The sequence below is a fragment of the Terrapene carolina genome, unplaced genomic scaffold (genome assembly GCF_002925995.2).
Source record: "Terrapene carolina triunguis isolate 2854851 unplaced genomic scaffold, T_m_triunguis-2.0 Scaffold21, whole genome shotgun sequence".
NCBI classification, from domain to species: Eukaryota; Metazoa; Chordata; order Testudines; family Emydidae; genus Terrapene; species Terrapene triunguis.
Genome location: NW_020664372.1, coordinates 35,212,052 through 35,238,860, shown reverse-complemented (window position 1 = coordinate 35,238,860; position 26,809 = coordinate 35,212,052). Strand labels below are relative to the sequence as shown.

The 26,809-nt window shown below is 40.6% G+C and overlaps 1 protein-coding gene across 2 annotated transcripts in view; it reads left to right on the top strand.

Moving 5' to 3' along the window:
- RASA3 (RAS p21 protein activator 3) overlaps positions 1–26,809 on the top strand; it is a 248,415-nt gene that overhangs the window by 208,613 nt on the left and 12,993 nt on the right. For both annotated transcript variants that reach the window (XM_026647661.1, XM_026647655.1), the window contains exons 6-18: positions 2,429–2,509; positions 3,988–4,060; positions 11,767–11,846; positions 15,990–16,094; positions 16,671–16,827; positions 17,678–17,826; positions 19,280–19,394; positions 20,254–20,328; positions 20,960–21,083; positions 22,229–22,335; positions 23,565–23,642; positions 24,658–24,735; positions 25,322–25,395. In XM_026647661.1, the coding sequence (XP_026503446.1) occupies positions 2,429–2,509; positions 3,988–4,060; positions 11,767–11,846; positions 15,990–16,094; positions 16,671–16,827; positions 17,678–17,826; positions 19,280–19,394; positions 20,254–20,328; positions 20,960–21,083; positions 22,229–22,335; positions 23,565–23,642; positions 24,658–24,735; positions 25,322–25,395 (1,296 nt within the window). The remainder of the gene's footprint in view (positions 1–2,428; positions 2,510–3,987; positions 4,061–11,766; positions 11,847–15,989; positions 16,095–16,670; positions 16,828–17,677; positions 17,827–19,279; positions 19,395–20,253; positions 20,329–20,959; positions 21,084–22,228; positions 22,336–23,564; positions 23,643–24,657; positions 24,736–25,321; positions 25,396–26,809) is intronic.

Here is a 26,809-nt window from a genome sequence, read left to right as displayed (position 1 = left end):
GACCTTTTGGCCTGACCCAGTATGGCCGTTCTTATGTTCTTACACTCTTATTCCAGAATAAGTGTGTGTCCACATAGGGAATTTTATCAGTACACCTCTAACCCTATATAACTCTGTCCTCGGGAGCCCAAAAATCTTACCGTGTTATAGATGAAACCGCGTTATATCGAACTTGCTTTGATCCGCCAGAGCGCACAGCCCCGCCCCCCCAGAACCGCTGCTTTACTGCGTTATATCCGAATTCGTGTTATATCGGGTCGCGTTATATCGGGGTAGAGGTGTATAACCATATCAGTTTACATTGATATCTTTTATATATATATATATATATATAACATATAACTTTCCCATGTAGACCAGTCCTTAGAGATTTTCATTGACTAAAGCAGCATCAGTGTACTACACAATTTCATTAGAACTGATACAATGTTTGCCAAGTTGCAGTGTGAAAACACATGTTCATTTATAAAAATTGCATCTTCCCTCAACTGGAAATGACATCTATTTAACCTACCATCTTCCCTCTCCACTTCACCAACTACTGTAGATTATGCTGCTGTAGTCATCTGTGCGATGGAGAGTCGTGTGTATGCACAAGATTCTCCGTTGCACAGATGACTAGAGAATATAACCCATAATACTCGTATTGCAAACAAAAGTTATAAATAAATATAAACAACACTTACACCGTAAACAAAAACCACGTAGATAAATTTAAATTCCAAAACTATAGTAAACCCAGGATTATGTATTGACACATGGTAGAGTGTAATTTGACCCAGTTGCAAAGGGAAGGGAGTACTTTTAAATGGATCAAACTCCTGCTTTTTGCCTCTCTCTTCTCTATGCATTTCAAACATGAGCTTCCTCAGCACACCCATCTCTCATCACTTCACTTTCTAGATTTATTCCTAGTCTCCCCCCCCCCAAAAATCAACAAACTCACCTACTCAAAAAGGAACTTGTTTCAGAATGGAGAATCCTAGAGGCTGTTTTGCCTTTTTTACCAATAAGTGCTACATTCCTTGAGAGCTTTTTAAATTGTGAAACCTGAAACTACACTATTAGTTCCCACTTTGCGTGGGGTGGGAACATGGAAGTTAGAGCTGTAGATTTTTCATCTTAAAAGATTCCTTGCTTGGAGGAAGTCAGAGCAGGGTGACTCAACCATTCTAGTTGCATTCTGTCCCTTTGGTATCACATCACTAACTTCTTGAAAGCAGAACTGAAAATCATGTTTGTTCATTCTTTCTGAGTTTTGTTGTTAGGATGTTTTACTGGTTTGGGAAAAGATGGGTTTGTCATGATTGGCTATGTATTCTGGCATATTAAATTTTGTTAAAGCACATAGCTTTTGTGCGTGTAACACTGTGAAACTATTTGTCTGATACCAGGATCTTTCTGCAGTCTTTTCTCATCTTAAACAGTATTTTTTTTACATGTACAAGTAAACAGTGATTGATATGAACTCTCATATGAATGTCGCTGTGTCCTCCATATCTATAGTAGCTACTTTCATAAACTGTTGATTGTTACTGATATTTCGGGTGTTGTAAGAGACCTTCAAATTAAGACTCTTCTGTAGTTTAATGTTGGCTTCTGACCTTAATGATGGTATTACTTTAAACTGGGAAACAATTTTTTGGTCTAAGACAAAAAAAGGATACAGGTTCATGCTAGCACCATTTGTATCCCTTAATAAGGAGCATTCTGAAAATGAGAAGACACTAACTTTTGTTGTTCCTTCAAGCAGGGCCGGCTCCAAGTTTTTTGCTGCCCCAAGCAAAAAACATTTCTGGCGCCCCCCGGCTCCGCCTCTTCCCCACCCCATTTCAACCCCTTCCCCAAATCCCCAGCCCTGCCTCCTCCCCAGGGCGCGCTGCATTTCCCCTCCTACCCCTCCCTCCCAGGCAAGGGCTGAAGCGGAGCGGGGGTGTGCTCGGGGGAGGAGGTGGAGGTAAGCTGGGGGGGAGCGGTTCCTCTATCCCCCGTTACTTCCTGTGGCCCTCCCCACGCCCCCCACCGCCGCAGCTCACCTCCACTCCGCCTGCTCCCCTGAGCCTGCCACCGCCGCTCTGCTTCTTCCCCCTCCCTCCCAGTCTTGCCGCAAAACAGCTGATTCGCGCGGCAAGCCTGGGAGGGAGCGGGGAGAAGCGGAGCGGCGGCGCGCCCGGAGGAGCAGGCGGCAGTGGAGCAGAGGTGAGCTGGGGGGGGAGCGGTTTCCTCTCCCCCCCCTGCGGGTTACTTCCTGCAGCCCTCCCCTGCCCCGCCCCACCGCAGCTCACCGCAAAAAAAAAAAAAAAAGGGCTGGAGTGCCGCCTCTTTGAAAGTGCCGCCCCAAGCACATGCTTGGAGGGCTGGTGCCTAGAGCCGGCCCTGCCTTCAAGCTCCTCTTATTTTGTCTGGTTCTTTTTTGTTCTTCTTTCAGAGTTCTAGAATGCAAAGGCCTCCCAATAGTGAATGGACAATGTGATCCCTATGCCACAGTTACCTTAGCAGGACCATACAGGCAAGTATTGAAAACTGAAGAGCTTCCATTTTGTAAGGCTTCATAACAGATGGTTTGGGTTTTTATTTATTAGAAATCTGCATTCTAAAATCGATAGAGGATTTATTTGGCCATTGCTACTTTATTTATATAATATAATATAATCAACTATAAGTAGCTTGAGGCTTATTGCAGTTTTGCTTCTTTTAAAGCTTTGAACGTTAAAAAGTATATAATTTGTGGTCAAGCTTAACTTGTGTAGCTTCTCACTTGGCAGTTGGAGGTCAGTATTCAACCAAATTGCTTGTCCATTTTGCAGTAGTGGGGAGGGGAAGAGAGGGGAAATGAATACATAACAGCTTTTTACTTGTGCTTTATTCCAATATGAAATTGAACATTTGGGGTCTTCTCAGTTATGTAGTTCAGCTCCTTAATACGTTTGGAAAGTGCTATGCACAGCTCGATCCTGTAATTTAATCTCTGTGGGTATAACGATCCGCCAGAATGAATAAAACTGCAGAACGGGTCTTACACAATATCGTCTATTGAATTATTTATTCTGCACCAGTCTTGTTCAGCCTAACTGTAAACATAGTCATGTTAAATTTGAGGTTAAATTTGCACATTCCATTATTCAATTTTTTATATTATTCAACATGTCAGTGGCAATTTGTGCTCCTGCTTATCAGGGGAATCATCTCACAAGTTCTTATTCTGGGTGACCTCAAACTCATGACACAGATACTTCATAGTATTTTACAATGGAACTTGGAAGGGTGGGGGAGTGCTATGAATGAGAGACATTCTTGACAAATCATTGTCTCAGATGCGGAGCAGTCTTTGAAGGTTGATTGGTCCATCTTCTTATTCTCTGATCAGGTATCTTATTGTGCCCATCACAGGTGGTACTGTATTTGGGTTATATTATTCAGTATTTGTTTTTAACTACTGTATTTGATAAGTGAAATCTTTTTAAATGACGCCAGTTGAGTATTACTGAAATTATAGTTGGAATGAGGTTTGGCTGGCTCATCAGTCTTGACTGTCTTAAATATGCCTCTTCCCCCGCCCCTCCAAAAAAAAAAATCCCGTTAAACTGTATAACTGAACTGTTATGATTCCACTTGCTAGGGAACTGAAGGCAAACAACACTGTCTATCAGCCATCAGTTTTCTTTTGCTTCCTGTCTTCAGAAGCATGCAGCTTAGTCCTTTCCATTGTCTAATAATTGCCCAATAATTGTTCTTGGGCAGAACAACTTACAGCATTGGGGCCCAAGAGCTCATATTTCAGTATGTGGATAACAACTGTGGATACTTAATTGATTTATGAAATCCGTGTGCATGCGATATTCTCCCCCATAAAGAGGTGTGCCTCATTGCATGCTGTGTGGAATTTATAAAACAAATCAAAGCAAATAGGCTACTTCTGCGTTCTGGTAATTGCTCATTAGGACCAGACACTTCTGCTAATATTCACTTTTCTTTATGTCCATGCAGATCTGAAGCCAAAAAGACTAAAGTTAAAAAGAAGACAAACAATCCGCAGTTTGATGAAGTGTTTTATTTTGAGGTTGGTATTTCAAAGGAATGAGCGATAAACTGAAATACTACACTGTAGATAGTTGGCACGGCATCCTGCTCCATCTTGTGCCAGCTGTCTTCTTTGAAGACTCTTTCAAAGCACAGTGCAGAGCCAGCAGTATCCCGGATCAGACTAGATGTCTGCTGAGGCAGCAGTGTGTCAGTTTTCCAGGTGATTGAAGTCAAGTTCTCTAGGTAGTCTTTCCTCCTCAACAGGGTTTTCTGTCCCTCCCAGCACAGACAATTTTTGAATTAGTTCTGCAAAGTGAGTTTTTTCCAGACTGTGGTTTTATAGCTGCTCCACCCTGTCTTCCCTGGTCAAAGGTGGAAAGGTTGTCTCGCAAGGAAGATAAAGAACTTTAAAAGCAACGGGGGAAATCCATTCAAGACTGAAAGTTTCAGATGCATGCTAGTGTTCTGTAACACCAAATCTTTCCCGTCAATTCAACTGCATAAAATCCGTAGAGCCTATGTAACATGTAACATTTTTAAATGAGTCTAGATAAGGCAAAATGTAACCCTTTTAGAAGTGCTGGGTTTTTTCTTTTACTTAGCAGGAGTAATGGGTATATAGAGAGAGATTATATAGATTATGTAAAAAGCAACAGAGTCCTGTGGCACCTTGAAGACTAACAGCTTATGCTATTATTATTATTATTATTATTAAAGCTTATGCTCCAATACATCTGTTAGTCTTTAAGGTGCCACAGGACTCTTTGTTGCTTTTTATAGATCCAGACTAACACGGCTACCCCTCTGATATATAGATTATATAATTCTCATCCCTACCCCGGAATAGTTCTTCGGATGTTTTTCATTCTGTGTCTTTTATCTTTATTTTAAGGGAGAGTTTATCTGGGATAACTTGGTCCTGGTCTACACTTACATTTTTTGCTAGTTTAGCTATGTCAGTTAGGAGTAATATTGGCAAAAAAAGTCCTTTTGCTGGTATAGCTTATTTTGTTCAGAGGCCTGGTCTACTAGAAACCTTTGCCAGTATAGAAATAGGAGTTAGGGATGTGATTTTTGATGTTTTTATACTGGTAAAAGCCCTATTGCAGACGCAGTTATACTGGCAAAAGCAAGTATAAAGTGTGTCTGTGTAGGAGGGTATAGCTATACCAGCAAACCTTTTCTAGTATCAACAAGGCCTGAGTAAATCCCTTTAACTTCAAGAATAATTAGCACACACCAGCTAATTGAGAGGGACTAATACCTTCCACAGCTGCTGAGAGCCAAAGTAGCTATAAATTCTCAGTTGTCTCTCTTGAGTGCCCTCCTCACTGTGGTCTCTACGCACCTAGCAACAAAACTAGGGAGGCCTTATCTACCGGCAAGAGTTGCACCAGTTTAATTAGAATCTGCTCACATTTAGTGATGCAAGTGGAACCAGTATACGCCAGTTGTAAACCACTAGGTATCCACACAGGTGTGTTAAACCAATGCGACTTCTGTGTGTAGGCCTGGCCTTAGAGGCTTGCCCTATGGCTCACTTCTAAGGGGTCGATGTGAGCATTAGTGTCAATAAATAGGAATTTCTAATCCTGGAACGTTGGGGGTGGGGGGCATTTTAAAAATCTAGTGAAAGCTTAAAGGGAGCTAAACCACTATATGTTAGTATCTGTGAACCTAGCTGTTACTTCATTAAAAGGGGCCTATTTGCAGTGTTTCTCAAATGCAGCCACCGTGGCCGCATGCAGACACCAGGGGCTTTTCTTGTGGCCACAGCCCCTGGGCAGTGACTGGGAGAGGGGAGTCAAGCAGTGACCCCTTCCCCAGGGCCACCAGCAGGGGTTGCACTCTGCCCCCCTTCAGAGCCGCAGACACCAGAGGAGCAGGCAGCCAGTGAGTTCCCCACTTTCCTGTGGGCGCTGAGGCTCGGGCTTTGGGCTTCAGTCCTGGGGTGGCGAGTGGCAGGCTCCGGTCGTGGGGTTTCAGACTCTGGCCCTGGACCCTGGCCATTGGTGCCGGTCCTTGGACCACCACCACCCCGCATCGCCCCTGGCTCCCGCTGCCTCCACAGCTCCCATCCATCCCCCCATCATCTCTGGCCCCCACTATCTCCCTACCCACCTCCCAATCTAGGGTTTAATTTGTCCCCTGCCTTGCCAGAGCTGAGTAAATTTGCTGTGATATTAACAAACATACAAATATTATGTTTTGGAGCAGCAGACTTACTAGCTAGCAAATCTTAAAAAACATAGCAACCAAAAAGCAAAAGAAAAAACCACAACAAAAGACAAGAATTTGAAAAGCACCTTATTTGTGTTTCTATTCTGTTTAGATCCAGTAAAGAATAGAAACAACTGTACCTTATTTTTATTATTGAGTCTGGGGGAAAAAAACTCTACATAAATAAATTACAATGATTTGGACATGTATATGTGCATATTTGTTTGTTTTTCCTAAAGTTAATTAAGTATTTTAGGAAAAATTGTCAGAGCAGCCACCAGCAAGAGTTGGTGGCTGCACTCTAAGGCCACTGAAAATTTTGTTGTGAGAACCCCTAACTGCAGACAGGGGCAAGTATTCAGCATTGGATAATACAGGTGCTTTTAGTGATGGAATCTCAAGTTCCTCCAAATGTTCAAGTGGACAGCTAGGATCCAACCAGAATAGCTGAGTCCATACTACATTATTTATGATGTTTTCTTGATTCTTTTTTTTCCCTTGTCCATAGTGCTGCCTGTTCTTAACAGGAAGGCTGTTTTACACTGGCTTCCACTTTCCAGAATGAGGAGCCAATTCCATGACTTGGAAATTGCACTCCAATGGAGACATCGTAGGGTCAGATCCACACTGGTGTAAATTGGCATAATACATTGAATTCAGTAGGGAGGCAGCAAATTACAGCAGCAGACAATCTGTCCCATAGTTTGGCACACCAGGCTGGCTTCACTGGAATTGCTGCTATCACCCAATAATGTGTTGATCCCCACTGATTCAAGGAGGAGGAAAATATGTAAATGTTAAGGAGTGAATACTTTTCTCCCCAAAATAATTTTTTAAGATATCCATTGCACAGTCCCAGCCTAAGTGGAGTGTAGTCAGTCATCAATGTGAAAAGATTAAATACTCGTGTGTAATGATTTGTGTGAGTGGCAGCTCAGTGTAAATATCCCTTTACTTAGTTTGTAGAGGCTAGATGCTGAGTAAAGGGTCCAGAGCAGCATAAAGGGGCTCTAAAAGTCCCGGATATGACTAGACGGGAATTCCCCAGTGCAGAAACTGAGGAAGACAACTTCAGGCTGTCTTCTAAGAACCCCTTCGCAAACCCTGGCATAAGGGGGTGTACTAGAGGCAGGAAGGGTCATATTGGAAACCGGAGAGGGTAGGCTATGTGCTGTGGAGATTTCTGGGAAGCTGGTGACTGGCTGCCATTATTTAGGTAGCCTCTGATATCAGAGTATCTGAGAATTAGGAGGGCACAAAGGTAGTTAAAAGCCAGTTTAGCCCCCTCCTCCCTCTGGTCTGGGAATCCCAGACTCCTAATTCCATCCTCTGAATTAATGTATCCCACATAACTGCCCTTTAAGAATACAGCTGTGTGTGTGTGTGTGTGTGTGTGTGTGTGTGTGAATGAAACTGAACAGTAAGCAGTCATACAGACTAACTTTAGACCTGTTCACACAGCTTCAGCCAATGGTTTCAGTAAGTATGCACTAACGACGTTGTGCCATAGGCTTAGAATAGAACTAATGCTATAATTTTTTGGTGGAAAGTCTCATGATCAGCCAAGTGTCAGTTATTGAAAACCATTTTAGCATAGCTGTGCCCTCTTGCCGTGCCTGTCACCTCCAGAGCATCTCCCCGGGTCCAGGTGTTGCAGGATTTTTTCAGTTTAGTGACCCCGTTAGTCATTCTGGTGCCACAACAGTCTGTCATTTTACATGGCCTAGCCCTCTGGCCAAGTCCCTGCTCAGTTCATGCCCCTTCTGGGGTTAACAGACATGTCCCGTTATAGGAAATCCCGAAGTCTAGTGGCTTTTGAGCCCGGTCTTCAACCTCTCTCTCTGCCCATAATGCTTGTACTCTTCTCCTTCTGATGCTGTGCCTGCCCTCTTGGTCTGGGGAGTGGTAGGGAAACCCAGGCCCACACTCTTCTCTGCATTCCAGCCCAGGAACCCTGTTTAGGAGGCAAAGGTCTGGTTCTTCAGTCTGTCCGCCATTTTCCCTGGGCTGCTCCTACCTTTTGCCCAACTTGTCAACATCTTTTCCCCGGTCTCTGGATTCTGCTGTCCCATCTGGGAATCTGTGGTTCCTCATTGCTGCTTCTTTTGCAGCCCCAGCGGTATCCCCTCAATGCTGCTCCTAGTTACTCACAGCAGCTGGGCCATTATGAGTAACTCTTCTCTTGCCTGGACTAGGCCGTCTTTCCCTCCCTCAGGCAGGAGTTCCTTCCCCATCCCTCTTCCTGGAGCAGGGGTTGTGACTTAAGTAGGGCCCTACCAAATTCACAGTTCATGTTGGTCAATTTCATGGTCATAGGATTTAAAAAATCGTTAATTTCATGATTTCAGATATTTAAATCTGAAACTTCACAGTGTTGTAATTGTGGATTTGGTAGGGCCTTAGACTTAAGTTAGCTGCAAGGCTTTCATTAGTTCCCTTCAGGTGAACTCCCTTCCCAGTTAGCTTTCCTCTCTAAGGCCAGCCTTCTCCTGCCAGTGCCTGTCTGCCACGTAGGAGGAGGCAGCCTTTATGCTGCTCCCCTTCTCCCAACTCAGTCCCAGGGGGTTGGGTGAGAGGGGAGCCTGGTCCCGCCTTCTCTGCAAGGTTTCAGGCCCTTAAAGATTCCTTCCCCAAGCACCGTTCATTCCCAGGACTCTTAGGTCTCTACATCTATCTATGGGACCCTTCCGAAGCCTTAAAAGGCCATACCTGGTGGTGGATTGAGCTGACCACTAGACATTACTGCCCACAATGGCAGACTATCCCAACACATGTGCTACTTACAGTGGTAGCAGAAAACATTTTGTAAAAATGTTTTTGGTCGTGGACCCGAGGACATGATCACGTCTTAGGGCTGGTCTACACTAGAAAATTAAGTCAGCTTAACTGCATTGCTGAGGAGGATGTGAAATATCCACACCCCTGAGCAGCATCGTTAAGATGACCTATACATCCCTGTGTAGACCACGCTAGGTTGACCTAGCTACTGCCTCTCAGGAAGATGGATTACCTACGTCAATGGGAGAATCCCTCCAGTAGGCATAGGTAGTGTCTACACTGAAGTGTTTCAGCAGCGCAGCTGTAGCATTTCAAGTGTAGACAAGCCCTTAAAGTCACTGTTGAGGAGGTTTGCAGGGTGGGGAGTGGGGAGAGATTTGTGCTGAGCTGCTGAAATGATGTGGGGTATTAAATTACAGTGCTCTGTGGCTCCCAGGTGCAATTGAGTCAATTATGTAATGAGGGCTGTGGTCTCCATTGCTTCTAGTTACATTTAGCTTTCATGAATTACCTTTAAAATGGCAAAAAGAAATACTGTTTGTCTAGCTTCATGTGCTGAAGACTATTTTCTGGTTCTCTTTTTGTTCAGTTAAATCTTTACTTCCCCTGTATGTACCTACTGACATACCAAAGAAAAATAAGAAGTTAAGCTTATAATAAAAGCTACTTTTTGTGGATGGCAAGTATTACTCGACAGGAACATTTTAAACCTACCATGAAGATGAGTTGCTGAGCCAGCTCTTGGTTGCACATTCAGTATACAGTACTTTCCTTTCCTTTGATCAGTCTGTGCTGCGGTTACTTCTGGGTGGGGTACCTTTTGCTTCTGGGTGGGGTGAGTTTCTGTCCTACGTTGGTCAAAAATGTAAACCTCAAAGTCTTTATTTCTTCTGTTGTGTTAACAAAAACAGATTTTTAGATATCCCATTTAAAAACTTTGTTTCCTCCTGTGCTGTTCAAATGCAGTACGTTTTTAGTCTGTTTATTGCCTATGCTTTGCTTTTTGCTTTCTGATGCTGCAAATATGGGTGGAGGGAAGAGAAGCTGCACTGTGGTGCTAAGAAATTTTAGTGCTTATCCCTATATTATGATACATAGGACCCCAGCTCCACATCTCTTGAAAAATTAGCTGTTCTGCATGCTTGAGTGGGCACTGGGGTGGCCAGATGTCCGGATAAAATTGGGACTGTCCCGATATTTAACGCTTTGTCCCTCATCCCGATCGATGATCGGGACCCCATTTGTCCCGATAATCAGGTAAGGAAGCGAGTGGGAGGGAGGCTCTGCACCCACCGGCAGCCAAGCTCCCCCCTCCTCACCTCTTTCTCCTCCCCCCCCCCAGCGCGCTGTGTCCCCCCTCCCTCCCAACGCTTCCACCCCCCTGCCGCCTAACAGCTGTTTGGTGGCGCTTAGGACTTTCCGGGAGGGAGGGGGAAGAGTGGGGACGTGGCGTGCTCAGGGGAGGAGGCGGAGAAGAGGCAGGGCAGGGGCAGGGACTTGGAGGAAGGGGGTGGAATGGGGGCGGGGCAAGGGCGGTGCAGGGGCGGGAAGAGGCGGAGGGGCGGGCAAGCACCCACCAGGCAGAGGGGAAGTCAGTGCGGTAGAGTGGCGGGCGGGGGTGGTGGTGAAGAGGCGAGCAGCGAGCCAGCAGCAGGCCGGTGGGGGGGGTGAGGAGGCGAGCGGTGGGTGGGGGACGCAGCAAGCCAGCAGTGGTCTGGGGGATGAGGAAGGGCACAGTGGCGGGGGCGGGGGGCTGAGCAGGGAGGGGACAGGACCTGGGGAAGAGTCTGGGAGGAGCAGGGGTGGACTGTGGGTGGGGCTGATGGCACCCCAATGTGTCCCAATATTTTACTGTTGTGATGTGGTCACCTTAGTGGGCACATTTAGCTGACTTTCTAAGATCCCTGAATAGACAGCACTTTCCTTTGCTACTTTTAAGTGCTCCTGTATTAAAGGGGTTTGTGTGTGTCAATATTTAAGTGTTGGATTACTTCAATTGTTTTTCTTTTCAAAGTGCAGCAGGAAATCATTGTAAGGAGTCTATATTTAAAACCAGATTGTTTCTTATGTTTCTTCTTTTTTTCAGCTAGACCAGGGGTAGGCAACGTATGGCACGTATGCCGAAGGCGGCACGCGAGCTGATTTTCAGTGGCACTCACACTGCCTGGGTCCTGGCCAGCAGTCTGGGGGACTCTGCATTTTAATTTAATTTTAAATGAAGCTTCTTAAACATTTTAAAAACCTTATTTACTTCACATACAACAATAGTTTAGTTATATATTATAGACTTATAGAAAGAGACCTTCTAAAAACGTTAAAATGTATTACTGGCACGTGAAACCTTAAATTAGAGTGAATAAATGAAGACTCAGCACACCACTTCTGAAAGGTTGCCGACCCCTGAACTAGACTTTAGATGTTGACAACACCTCTTGCATGATTTTCTATGTCTGTTTAACCTTTAAACACTGATGTGAAAAACCCTGATATTCTTATCTGCTCTATACTAAGGAGAGTTTGGAGTATGGAGTAATTACTCTTGGTTATCCTGAAAACACTTCTGCCTAATGAGTAGTCCCACTGAGGTCAACAGGATTATTCATGTGCATAAAGATTGGCAGAATCGAAGCCTAAACTACAACTGATAGAGTGTCTACAATATTGCTATCAATATGTGGTGAAAGCACAGTGAGAACTCCATTTTAACGATTTTTATCTTTTTTATTTATTTCTTTTTCATACCAGGTAACCAGACCTTGCAGCTACAACAAAAAATCCCATTTTGATATTGAAGATGCCGACGAGGTGGACAAAATGGAGATTAGGTAATATAAAAAATTCCACAGTAACAAAAACATGTTTTTCTTCCATTATACAATTTTGCATTAAATTCAGTTTGGGTCTAATACCCTTTTCCCCAGTACCCCTCAATTAAGACTCTAGATCAGAGGTGGTCAAAGTGTGGGATGCGCCCCCCTAAGAGGGTGTGGAGGATTGTCTGAAGGGGTACGGTGGGGTCTGGGCCAGCCCAGATGGGGAGGGAGTGCCATCCAGTCCCTCCCAGCCACCAGCTCTGCTCCAGTCTCACCCCTAGCTGCATCCCTGTCTCCCTGCCCCACACCTGGCCCCATCCCCAGCCTCTACGCCGCTCCACTCCCGGCCCCGCAACACCCCTCGGCCCCAGACCGACCCCAGCTTCGGCCCCCTTACCGTTGTCTGCATCCACCCCGACCCCTCCCCACTCAAGCCGCAGCCCAGCTCCCGACCCCGGCTCATGGGATAGGGCAGACAGGAGTAAGGGAGAGTGTGACCCTCAAAAGTTTGGGGACTACTGCTCTAGATCTATCAGTTCGCGATTGTAATTAAGTTTAGTCCTTTACTAATGTGTGGCTGCTTTAATAATGTGTATATGGCTGTCTGAAAAGACTTCATTGTTCCTAAGACCAGTGCAAGACAGTTCTTAAGTCTGGTGAGGAGGAAGAAATACTTTGTTGGCAAAGTTTATGAAACAGTTTGGAAAAGATTAAATACTTTAATAAATAAGAGAGCAGATAAAGGGTTAGTTCTGGTTGGGCAAACTGTTCATTGAGAGTTCCCCCCTCCCTTATAGGACCGAGGGTATTTATTTCCATCTCTCCCCCCGACCCCACCCCAATCATGTATCTTACATTAATCTACAGCCATTTCTTCTCTGAACATTTTCCTTCCATGGACTATACATGGGATTAAGTCCCCTGTACATTTTTTTCTAACAACAAAAGTTCTCATTTTCAGTGGTTGTAGGAAGTGGCAGGCCAGGGTATATCATTACATTAGTACCAGATGTTTCTTTTACATGCAGTTTTTCTTTTCTTTTTTTTCTTCCTGTGAATAGAGGAACATTTTCTTAGCTGTGGGGCCCTCAGATTGGTTATTGTAGTCATACTTGATAACAGATTGACCACTTCTAAAAATGTACCTTCCGTATTTTGCTTTTTTAAACAGCAGAACTAGGCTTTGGAAACGGGGGGTGGTGGTGGTGATTTACTAATTCACTGCCTTACTACATCTTTCATACTCTAGGTACACAAATATACAAAATTTTAAAACTTTGCTTGCAATAAATACAAGGCCTTGTCTAGAATGTAGCAAATGGAACCTGAATTGTGCTTCTAGCCACCTCCTCCCTTCCTTTCCCTAAAGTCTGAAGCAAAACTGCACTGAATTATAATCCATAACAAATGTATTTGGTGCCAGTTTTCCTCTCTTGAAAGTTTGTGTTTGTGCATGTGTCATATTAGGAAGTTGCATTTATGGTGGGCATCTTCTCAGAATCCAGTTATACCAGGAACCAGAGGACACGTCATTTCCAATAAATGGTTTGTTAAATCAAGGTTTGGCCATGTGTAAATAGTGATTCGTCCATCCCTTCCTTAACTTGGTTTTGACAGTCTGTATTGCTCTATTAGTGTTAGTGCAGCAGCAGTGCTCAGGCTCCTGCCAGATCAGAGTCCCATTGTGCCAGGAACAGAACCAGGTGAGAGAGGGCAAAAAAAAAACAACCAGAGTTCAAAATTCCCCCCCCCCCCCGACATTTTTCAGAAAATTTCAACTAGCTCGGGCCGACTCACAGTACAAGCCAGTGCCTGCCCAAAAAATTTGAATTTAAATTGAGATGAGATGGAACAAGTTGATACAAATAACCCATGCAACTTAGTGCCACAAGATATTATTGAGAGGATTAAAAATGCATTAGAGATTTATGATATCAACTTCTGTTACACTAGTTAGAATAAACTTTTATAAGGATTATCAAACCCCAGGCTTCAAGGCATGCCAACCACCTACTGTGTGGAACTAGGAAGAAACTTTCCACAAGGGCATGTCATTGCAAAATTGTTCATAATGGGTGACTTTACACCACCTGCTTTATCATGTGGTACTGGTTCCTGCTGAAGATAGAATACCAGGCTAGATGTTGTACTGTATATCCAGTATGATAATTTCTGTGTCTGTGGAACATGCAATGGACGTTTAAAACTCTCTGGTTCCTTATTTATTTTAAAACCTGTTTTTTCCATATATTTATATTACAAGTCTTACTGTTCTTCCCCTATAGCTCTGTGTTGGACTATTTTTAATCCCACTCCCACTATTATGTCAGTGGGGCCTGCGGGATTCCAGTCCCATGCAGGGCTCTACCTTATACCAGTGTTTCCCAAAGCAAGAGGCACTCTCTCTCCTCTTCCACACCCCCAGCAAAACTGTTTTTCTTCAGCATATCAGCTTCCATTTTAAAAATAAAAAGTAAGTCTCTGTTGCAAAGGAAACCTTCAAAGTGTGAAGTAACTTGTGCAGAGACAACTGCCTGAGTTTGTAGAGAACCTGGAGCAATACTGTCTCATTCATCTCCCTTGCTGCTAGCTCAAATGCCAGTAGTTATACTCTAAATTTCAATATCATTAACCCTTTCGCAGCATATGTATGAAAAGAGAGAAAATAGAATAGAGATTTATACCAGAATTTCCCAAAGATGAGGGAAGTGGGCGTGGAAGATGTATAAGCCCTTGACTATACATAGTGGGACAGCAGGGAGTATGATAGGTTTCATTTTCCTGAAGGAAGGCTTGGCTTCAAGTTTGGGAATCGCTGCAATATACAGTCTCTCCCTCTTTGACTAGAACATCACCCCCACAGGCCAATGGTTGCTTTGTGCTAGTAAACACTCATATCAATGACAGGGATGCTTTCCAACAGCACCAAGATTACTGTATGCACACATATATAGGATGATCATCTTCTCATTTTGTTGAAATAGCAGTGTATTGTCACTGAAGTGGTAAATATAGAGCAGTCGTTCTCAACCAGGGGTACATGTACCCGTGGGGGTACTCAGAGATCTTCCCGGGGGTATATCAACTCATCTTGATATTTGCCTAGTTTTACAACAGGCTATGTAAAAAGCACTAGCAAAGTCCGTACAAACTAAAATTTCATAGGCAATGATTTGTTTATACTGCTCTGTATACTATACACTGAAATTTAAGTACAATATTTATATTCCAATTGATTTATTTTATAATTATATGGTAAAAATGAGAAAGTAAGCAATTTGTCAGTAATAGCATGCTGTGACACTTTTGTATTTTTATGTCTAATTTTGTAAGTGAGTGAAACTTGGGGGTAAACAAGACAAATCAGTCTCTGGAAAGGGATACAGTAGTCTGGAAAGGTTGAGAGCCAATGTCATAGAGAATAAATATCTGTCCGTAAACTACCAGCAGAAGGGTTAAACTTGAAAACCATGACAGGGAACCAATAAGTTAAACCCTAAAACAACAAATGCATGGTAACTACTGACAGATAGTTAGCGAGTGATTTATAGTGAGGTGTTTGGGTATCTGGGATGAACACAGTTATGCTGAGCCCCTGTGTTTAACAGGAGAATTACTGTATCCAAATGGGGGGTATCATTGGTGTTTTGAATTGATCCTTTTTTGTTTAGGCCCAGACTCCCTGGCACATCCCGTGTGAGTAACAGGCCAAAAATAAAGGGGTTACAATATCTGAGTTAGGAAAACCAAAATTGGAAATAGTGTGGCTTGGGAACAGAAAAGTAAGCAGTTTTAATTATAGTGCTTTATCCCAGAACTGTGTGTTTTGACATCCCAGCAGTGGATCTGCACCTGTGAATTGGAAACATTTCAGCTGCTTTTAAAAGTGTAAATTCTTGTGAACAAAACGGATGAGGAAAGGGTATCCTAGGTTTCTGTCCACTGACTTGTACAGTTATGAATTAGCAGATTCCAACAGTGTAAACTCCTCTTTGACTCCTTGGAAACCAATACAGTATGTTTTGGAACATACTTTTCTGACTCATACATAATGGATGAAAAATGAAATTAAAAAAAGAGAAAAATGGCTCTTTTGTTTTTTTCCTATATTTTCAATATGAGTTTCTTTTGAGTTTTGGTTTTGTTGTATTACAGAGTAGACCTTTGGAATGCCAGCAACTTGAAGTTTGGAGATGAGTTTCTAGGAGAGCTAAGACTTCCTTTAAAATGTCTCCGACAATCCAGCTCTTATGAAGCATGGTACTTGCTATTTATTTTTCTTTGTCATAAAAGAAAAGGTATTGTTTTTAGTACTGCACATATTATATTTTTATTACAAAACCATAACAGTAACTACTGTTGTGTAACAAAGTTTAAATGCATTTAACTTCCATCTAGTTTCCCACACACAAAACCTAAGCCAAAATCTTCAATTACCAAACTATCAAAACAAAGAGATTGAAATATGTGAAGCATTGGTTTTGATGGCATAGTTGTTGAAAAATTTGGCTTTTTTTTTATGTGTGTGCAAATTAGGTGGGAGTTCTAATGCATTTAACTTTGATGTTATGCACTGCAATTCTGCAGGAATGCTATACTTTTATTACTGTATGGGATTTTATATTATCTTAAGTACACAACACTTTATGATCAGAACTTTCCCTAGTAAAGTTGATGCAAAAGGAACTGGTGCGCATCTTTGGAAACCTAATTCAGAACATCAGAAAGTCAATACGTTTACGAGTGTTGTGTGCGTACCTACATATTATATATGTTCATGTATAGCTTAAGAGCTTTTTTTCTGTTTCAAGACCAACTATTTTTTTTGCCTGCCAGGTATTTCCTGCAGCCCAGAGATAATGGCAACAAGTCATTGAAGCCAGATGACCTTGGTTCCTTAAGGTTAAATGTGGTTTACACTGAGGACCATGTTTTTTCCTCAGACTATTACAGCCCACTTAGAGACCTCCTGTTAAAATCTGCAGATGTTGAGGTAATTTATTTGCTGCTGCTTGTTGTTTACCTGCTGATTATCCTCAAAGCCCCCATAAATATTTGTCATTTTACAAGTGAGGTTATAGAACTGAAGTTGCCAGAGATCTCAGCTGATCCTTTTTTTTTTTTTTTTGTACTTGAGACTTTTATGAAGCTGTATATCCCTTGTGCTTGTTTTTGTCCGTGCAGAAAAGATCTGTATCTGCACGCACTGATGGTAAGTACAGACACACCCAGCTACAACAGTGGTTATGAGAACCCACATGTACTCCTCAACTGTCTAATCCTACGTTTGTATGCAAAATAAACTTCTTGGGTTTGATCAGTTGGCTTTCTTCTGCTGGTAAAGAAATGATTTACCTGCATTTATGTAGAAAAAATGTTGTTGTTTTTTTTGTGCATACTAATCCTAAAAAGTGAAATGGGATGGGCTATGTTTGAGATCAAATCATCCAAAATGCTTTTAGCTGTTGTACTAGACCATTTGTTTCCCTAAAGAGAACTGTATTTAACTTCTTTGATTGTGGCTTAAAAAATACAGCAAAAAGTTCAGGTTTTTATGTCCAGTATTTCGCAAGCAGCTGCGATATTCATTGAAACCAGATATTAACAATGGGAAAACAGACACTGCATTGTCATTGTTTTTAAATTGCTGCCCTCTTGTGATCAAAACTTACAACTGTCAGACAAAGTGGAAATTGAGACCCAGCCATCTCACAGGTGATGGGGCACAGCAAGATAGTATGTGTGGTACTGTGTGAAGAAAAAGAAACTAGTGTTAATAAGTTAATAAGTGGTGATTACTTTAGATACACGTCTCAAAGTTTTTGCTTCTCTCTGTTGTTCAGCCTGTTTCAGCATCTGCTGCACATGTGTTGGGTGAAGTTTGCAGAGAAAAACAGGAAGCAGCCATACCTCTGGTTAGACTTTTTTTACACTATGGCAAAATTGTGCCTTTCATCAGTGCAATTGCAAATGCTGAAGTGAAGAGAACTCAGTAAGTACCAAGGAACCACTAATTTTTAAATAAAATTTCAGATGTTGCTATAACGTCATGCTCAATTTATGGAATTGCAATGGCTTTTTTAAAAAGTAATCATTATTATTATTTAGTTCCTCTACTGTGATTCCTGAAATTATTTGTATACTTTAACTTATGGGTGCAAAAAACCCAGTGAACTTAAGATTGCAAATCTTATGTATACGCTAATGGCTGTTTGCAAAATTAAGAACCAGTATGTGTGCATACACTTGTTAACTGGTCTATTTATTTATTTTTAAAGACTATTTCAGTTTCTGTGTGCATACTTCCTTTTAGAGGGTCAGTATACCAATACTGAAAAAAACAGTTGAGCAAAAGGGCCCTGCAAGTTGTACTCCGGTTTGGGAATGGCCTTTGTGGGTTTCCTTCATACATGATTTAACTCTTGTTGGCCAACCGTATATCATCATTAAAAACAGCATATCCGTGGGTGATGCAAAAGCAGGAGAGATGTGAGAAAGCCACATAGGGAGAGAGTAAGTGAGAATGTCATTCCAATAATAGATACAAATAACTCTATCTAGATTAATATTGACTAAAGAGAGCAATACTATGCCACACCTAGGAAGTCTGACATAATAATGTGGCATGTTTCTCAGTAAGATTGATTTGAAAATATGTAAAACGCACATTTCTGGAGGTCATTCACAAACCTAGAGGCTGTAATCATGCAAATATAAGGTTAACAAATGCTACGGTCACTCATCTGCAGCTTTTTATGTCCCCAGTCCTGCAAAGAGAATTGTGCAGGTGGCTCCCCACTGAAGCAAGTGTGGGGCTGTGTAGGCTCAAGGGTCCACTCGCACGGTTCTGTTTGCAGGATTGGGGCCTACATAGTGCATAGCACACAGTATTCCATCAAGCATGGTACTGTAGTTCAGCCACAAAAGGTCACCTAGGTCATACAATCTTATTAATCACCCCAAATATGCCTTTTGTTAGAGTAGTTAGCAGATGGAATCCAGTGCCCAATATAGTCATGAGACTGAAATGGCTGCCTCCCAAGTTCATGCTGGGCAGTAGTGCATGAAAGCACAGACATTTTTCACGGTTTTTCCATTAGGTTGTAAGCTCCTTGCGGCAGGGTCTATGTCTCAGCATGTGTTTGTGCAGTGCTCAGTGTAGTGGAACTCCTGTGCACTACTGTAATAAAAATTATGAAGAACCCCCGCAAATTCTCAGACCCTCTAACAACCTTATGTTGATGACTGTTGTTTTTCTATGATAAGCTAGAAATGCACTAAACCTTATACAATGCATTTCATGGCAGCCCTTAGGCAAGGATCAAGGGGAATATTCGTGTGTGCATTCAAAAACAGCTTTTCATCGCTTTCAGTTGCTGCTTTTATTTCCACATGTTAGTGATTTATTACAAAAGACTAAATTATAGAAAATTGTTCCCTTCCAGAGACCCCAACACCATTTTCAGAGGAAATTCATTAACTTCCAAGTGCATTGATGAGACCATGAAACTGGCAGGGATGCATTATCTTCAGGTTACACTAAAGCCAATTATAGATGAGGTAAGAGCAGATTCAGAACACAATTTCAACCTAACGGCCTTTTAGGATCAGACATTGGTGATGTTTTGCCCCTTAAGATTGCTTTGCAGGACTAATGTCAAGAGCTTGTATTTAAATGAAAACCCGTGTGGTTCTCATTACCCATTGAGTCACCAGTTCATGAACAGTGGACTTTCATTAAAGAAAAATAAAAAGTTTCCATGTGAACTGTGTCTAAAATAAGCCTCTTGTCTTTTAAAGTAAGTCATTTAGGTTCTGGAAAATGGTTAAAAACAAAATAAAAGCCTAAGAAAATAAAAACTGTGCACAGCAGAAAACATTGGTCATAAATGACACATTTCATCCTGTCGCTTTAAATGAATATGATTATTCCTAGATAACTGCATATGTGACAGCTGGCAATGTGGTGATGCTTTATTATCTCTCTAGTCCAGTATGGCTCTTCTTTTTTTTTTTTTCCCAGAACCATAATTGAGCAACAATTTCAGACCGCAGATTTCCTTTAAGTGATTCAGCACTATCGTACCTAAACACTTACTATGATGTTTCATCAGGAAATACTATTTTTCCTAAAAATAGTTTTAAGTGCTATCTCTTTGGAACAAGAAATGTTTTCTTAAATGATGATCTTGTTTGGGAGGACCTGGTGAAAACGTCATCCTTTTAGGTGCAGGATATTGCCGAAAAATAGAATGTAACATTTTGGAAAAATTCGAAATCTTGACAAGCTGACGAGTGATGTCTTGTCAGAAGACAAAATACTTTACCCAAGAAAGCTAGCAGCCTAAATCCTTTATTTTAAGACTTCTTCCACCTGAAGATACGCCAGTGTACTAATTCTTCATCATGTTCTTTCTAGATCTGCCAGCTCCACAAATCTTGTGAAATTGATCCTGTGAAGTTAAAAGATGGTGAAAACCTGGAAAATAACAGGGTAGGCAATCAGATTTGAAATTGAAAACAAAATCTCTAATTATATTGAGTATTTTGTCTCCCTTATTGAGGTCCCTGAACCTCATTTGGTGTTGTAAATTAAGCTTTCAAATGTTAGTAGCCACTGGAAGCCTTCTTAACCTCGTAGAAATGTGTGTGATTTTTTTTTTTTTTTAACATCAGCTTCATGTTTAGTTGTATAGCATAGTACTGAAATGTGATGTTGTCTATTAAATGTAAAATAGGCAAGGAAAAATAGGATTTGTTTTCAATCAACTACATAAATATCCAGTATAATAGAAATGAGGACTCCTTAGCCAATTGTTTTGTAGAAGAAATAATGTTCTTTTGGGAATGAGGTCTAAATTTTTTTATTTTATCTTTTTTTTTTTTTTGGTAGAAAAAGACACTGTGCTTTCAGCTTTGTGCTTAGAAATACACCTCGCCAAAGAGTAGGGTATCCATTGAATCTGGAACTGTGGCTTTTTTATATCTTATAATTTATTGCAAATATAATCTACTGTAGATGCCATTAGAGAAAGTGTAGTAGCCTTGTTTTCCATTGAAGAGAAATGGTGCATTTAAGACAAAACGAAACAAAAATAAATTTAACATGTTGCTAAATGTTTCAGGAAAATCTGAGGCAGTATGTTGACCGCATTTTTACTGTCATTACGAAATCTGGGGTGAGCTGTCCTACAGTGATGTGCGATATTTTCTTTTCACTGAGAGAGTCAGCTGCCAAACGTTTTCAAGGTGAGTTGCTGTATGTCTTTTTAATTTCTTGTATGTTAAATCATTTTGAAGTATATAATTTTTATTATCTACGAGTTTACATTATCAGAGTTACAGGTGTAGAGGTTAAAAGTATATTTCAGATTAGCAGCTATTTATGAAGTGTATATCTATACTGTGTTTACCTCAACTCTTCCGTAAAATTTGTTCTACTCTTCTATCATGTCACTTTCAGAGTAATGGCATTGAGGGGGTTCAAATTTATATATCAATGATTTCTGATTGCTAGTCTGCAAACTCATTATCAAATCTCATTTTTTTTTCGACCCATGCATTAGCCTGTAATAAAAGCCAAATTATAAATTATTGACACCTATGCAAAGCCATTGCCTTCAGTGGGTTAGCATAGCTATAACTGAGTAGAACTCAGTAAAATTTGTTGCAGATACACAAGAAGTAGTAGAATCTGTTTCACTTCTTAGCTGCATTGACTCTGCCAGAGTAAAAAGCAATTTAAAAAAGCCCCAATCAACCAACAGCAATCAATTTTTTGTCACTAAAGTAAGCAGATCTGACTCTTCAGACACACAAGGAGCAGATCAGTTGAGTAAGATGCCATTTTATAGTCACTATGAGAATAGAAAATCTCAGAACAAAATTCCATTGATCTCCATATTGTGTTCCTTATCCATTCAATTTATAATAATTATTGTAATAATTACTATTTGTTACTTCTTTTACAATAGTGCCTGGGGGCCCTAACGAATCAGGGCCCTTTTGTGCTAGGTGCTATAGATAAATGGTGAGAGTCAGTGTCCTTCATAATCCGTGTAAATGAGTTGTATGTTCCAGTTGAGTACCAAAATCTGATATACAAACTAAGCATTTCCTGCACAATGAGACTTTGTGGAGCTCCCTACACAGTTTTGTTCTGTTTTAATGGGGCTAGCTCTCACCTGGGTATTTTCATTACTTTATCAATAGCTAATATTTGGCTCCAAATGACCTCCATTATCTCATTCGCCCATAACTCGTGAATATGTGAACCTCCAGCACAGGGCTGAATTAACTATCAGAAGGTATTTTGACAGTTTTATCAGTACTGAAGATGCTCTTTAAAGTATTGTTTGTTGGAATAATGAATGGAATGGTTTCTCTTGTTACAGGTGACCCAGATGTACGGTATACAGCTGTAAGCAGTTTCATTTTCCTGAGATTCTTTGCTCCTGCAATTCTTTCTCCAAATCTCTTTCAGCTTACACCACACCACCCAGTAAGTACTGTATCGATCTATCTAGGTTCATATGTGGCCCATCACCATAGTATGAGTGCCTATCAAGTGTTGTTGTTTTTTAAATCTATCTTCTCAACACATAGGAGAAATAGCTTGATGGTTCTTGTCTGCTTCTTGCGTTAGCAGATGTGTTAGGTGACTGTGTTTGTGAAGAACTTAGACTCCCTCCCCCCCACTTGATAAGCTGAAGTGAATTTTACATTTAGTTTTGAAATTGAGCCTTGTGGTACTTCTCATCCCTCTCTCTCAGGGAGGAAGTTCTGTAGTCTAGGTCCTGCTCCTATGAAAGTTCTGTCTCAAACACTCACGAGCCTCCCCCTACTGGTCAACAGTTTCATTGTCCAGCTGGGTAATGCATTCAAGCTTGTGTTCTTTGCTAGTGCTCAGCGCTATCAAAGAGAAGGTTTGCGTGTGGAATTACCTATTGTAAGAACTCTTCATATGGGGCCCAGCATGCTGTGAAGTGTTACATAAACCGGAATTGTATCGCCTCATTCTTTTCTTGTACAAAGTTATATGCAGTAATAGGGGTTTCAGCTGCAATAACTTTGTTAAAAACGTTTTAATTGCCTTAAAAATTAAACAGATTTTGTTTACATCTTAAAATGTTCTCCCATTCCTAAATAAGTGAATTTTTAAAAAATGGTCATATCAGAGACTCCTCCCTGGGATAAAAAGTGCCTTCTGGTGGTCAGAGGTGACTTTGAGGAACAAGTTGTTAAAGATTCCACTAAAAAGGGTACAGCATAATTTTTAAATAGGTTGAATATTACTGTGGCCTCTTGACCAAATTCCCTCTCTTAAGTAAACAAGTCAAAGGCACTGCAAGCTATTCTAGAGACTGTAGTAGCTGCTCCATTTTAATTGGCTTCATTACTTCAAAGCCCTTTGAGACCCTTTGAATAATAATTATGTTGCCCAAAACCTAAACTCTTAAATTTTAGTATAGAAAATAGTCTTCAAGCATTCATTTACAAAATGAAGCAAGGATTCTTTCTCACTTGCCAGAAACAAGGGCAAGAAGGTAATCATAACAAAGTCTGTCGTGCTTCTTAAGGCAGCAGCTTTCTTTCTATAAAGTGTGAGTTTTTAAAATTTTACATTGATTGTTGGTATGGGTGAAATAGAGAACAGCAAATGTGTGTAGTGCTCTGTCCCGTGTTTTAAACATCAGGAATATGTAACACCACTGTTCTCCCCCTTCATAGGATCCTCAGACCTCTAGAACATTGACACTTATCTCTAAGACCATACAAACATTGGGCAGCTTATCAAAATCTAAATCTGTAAGTGTTTTGTTTTATTTCTTATTTTGTGGGTTATGTTGGCAAAATGTTGCTCTTTATTTCCTTTTTAAAAGCAGTTTGTCGCTTTATTATTGTAATTAAATGTTTGGAATGGCTATATAATACCATATACAAACCAGTCAGTGGTAAGCAATGCTAGAGTAACTGAATTTATAACCTGCATGCTAATTGATGGCAAACGTTTTCTTCGTTTGAATTACATTTTTAATAAAGTGTGACGTGGTCTCAGGGCTCTGGGGCTTTTTGTGAAGTCTTTTTGAAAAAATGCAGCATTGAAAGATGCCAGCACCTGGAGAATGAAGTTCTGAGCTTATATACATGGTAGCAGCCCTGCTGTATTTTCTATGCTGCCTCAGCAAAGTATTTGAAGCTTGATCTAGATCGAGAGGAACCACCTCTAATGGTGAGGGATAGTGCACTTCTCATGCCATTTCAGCTCTCAGCCAATTAGTGATGATAGCTGATAGTGGCTTTTTGATGTCCACTAGAAATGTGAAATGAGAATAATTTGAGCCAGTGGGCCACCAAACAGTTATCAGGTGATAACATGAGGCCACTGCTGAACTGGTCTGGATTCACACCAGCAACCTGCGAGTGAGCCTGTATCCCATTTACAAATCTCTTGAGCCCATTCAGTTCCTTGTCTCTTATTGTTTTTGTCAGATTGTTTTGGGAGCATGACTTTTAAAAAATAGCTTGAAACTTTTACAGGATGTTATAGTAAATATATTGAATTGAAGATTTGGAACGCATTCTGCTAATCCACATTTTTGTAATAGAAATTATTTTAGTCTGAGAGCTTTCTCGATAGTACTTCTTAGTACAGCCAAACAACCTGAAAGTAGCTTTGGTTTCTTTCTCTTTTTTGCAGATAGGGAAATTGGTGGTGGTTTGAGTAGGGAAACGCTTATTTTCTGAGTCTGTTGATGTTAAGATTTTAGGTACAAGTTGTACTGGAAGACACACAAATATTGGTTGGTTGTTTGCATTTCAGGCCAGCTTCAAGGAATCTTACATGGCAACTTTTTATGACTATTTTAATGAGCAGAAATATGCAGATGCAGTAAAAAATGTAAGTAACTAGCCAATGCATCGAATACATATTATACTTACTGAAGCTGATGTTTAGAATCATATAAGTAGTGTTTATATTGTGTTTATATTGTATATTTACACTACACCAAACACTCTCAAGAAAAAGCGGATTCAGTTGCAGTAGTACTCAAGAAATATGCAGTGAATACAGTGCACATAAAAATCCATAGAATTAGTTGGAAACTACACTTCTTAAATAATACTTATGGAACAATATACTATTGGTCAGATTTTACACATTCCATGTTATCCTGCAAGCCTGTAATGAGAACAGTCTGGTCCAAGACTAAATGAAGGAGGTTGAGTAATAAAGGAAAAGGAGCACAAAGAGGAGACAAAGAAGTGGGGATGTATAGCTTTTGGACTTAGGGGCACTGTTGCATTTGAGCTGTTCTTAATTTACCATCCAGAAAACCTTCCCAAATTCCCTAATTGTTTGCTGTTTTCTTTTTTTCAAATATTGTTAGAGCATTGTCTTGTACTACAGTAATATGTAAATATAAATATTTTAATTTGGCTTCTGTTGTACCCATATTTTATCAGTATGCTTTGTCCATCTTAAGTTCTTAGATTTGATTTCATCCTCTGGGAGGCGAGATCACAAGAGTATAGAGCAACCCATACTGCTTAAAGAAGGGTAAGATTGTGTTCATAGTAGAATTTCTTGTATCTCTATAAGAGCAGCAAAGAGTCCTGTGGCACCTTATAGACTAACAGATGTATAGGAGCATGAGCTTTTGTGGGTGAATACCCACTCCTTCGGATGCATGTAGATTGTATCTCTATGTATTTTAATACCATTGTAAGGCAGCTATCCTTCCTCCCCACTACATTCATATGTTACGAGGGAAAATATAAATGTAGGAAAATGTTGCATTGCTGTCTTTATCCACTGTGGCTGCTAGCTTATTTTAACATCCTTTCATTTGATTTAAACATTTTAATTTCATGTGTGTTCTAGAATTTTTGTTTGAAAAAAAAAAAAGCCTGTAGAACTTAATTACCACAATTAGTGCACAGTTAAGTTAAATTACCCCTTTGTTAAAAGAAGGTTAAGGTTGTGACTCAAACTTACAACAGCTGCAAAATTCCATTCTGTAGACAGACACTCAATACTTGAATCATGACACTGTGGAATGGGCAAAGCCTTCTGATGGGTTTTGCCATTGCTGTTGTGCTATAAAATCTTAACTAATTTTTGCAGAAAAATGTTTAGTATGCATGTACAGTGGAACAACTTCAAATCTCAGTATCTCTGCTTCTTAAGACGCTTTCCATACACTAGTTGTCATATGGACTAATTGCTGGCATTTTTCACTTTAAAAATGAGTCTGTAAAAGCACTTAAGTACAGTGTATAGGCAGCTAGATTGTTTCTTCTGAAAATAAAACCTTTTTGGAAATTTCTCCTGAGCTTAGTAAGCTAAGTTGCAACCTAGAGTAAATTTTCACAACAGATTTTATAAATCACTAAATAACAACATATTAGGTTTACATTGAAAATGCTGACAACTTTTAACTGTGAAAGTATGAACATCCCCTTTATTTAGCCTGTAGAGTTCGCTTCACTTCTGTGATAGAGTCCCCAGAAGTTGGCATGTCTGTTTTAATTCTGTGCATTATCATTCTTTTGCTTTTTGAAAATAAATGTATAATTTGTAACTTCCCCGCTGACTCTTAAACATGACTTTTCTGCCTCTGTCTTTCTTTTGCTCTTGTCTGATTTTTTTCTGTCTTTTCTTGCTCGGCCTGCTGGCTGCTGTTATAAGGATTCTTAAACTAACAGTAAAGAAAGTTGATGGTAATAGTTCATGCAGGTAAGATGGTAGGGACAGCTGGTGCTTTGCCGTAGCTACCTGCTGGCAGTGTCTCCTTCCCTCATAACAAGACATATCTGACTTAAATTTGGGAAGGATGTTTTCTCCTTTTAATAACGCTGAAATGCCAATGTAAAACCAACAGAGAGAATTTGTCATATACATCTCAACAGTGCCTAATTTTTTAAAAAAGATGCTGAAAATAGTAAAGTACTTTTTATTTGTAGGCAGAGGC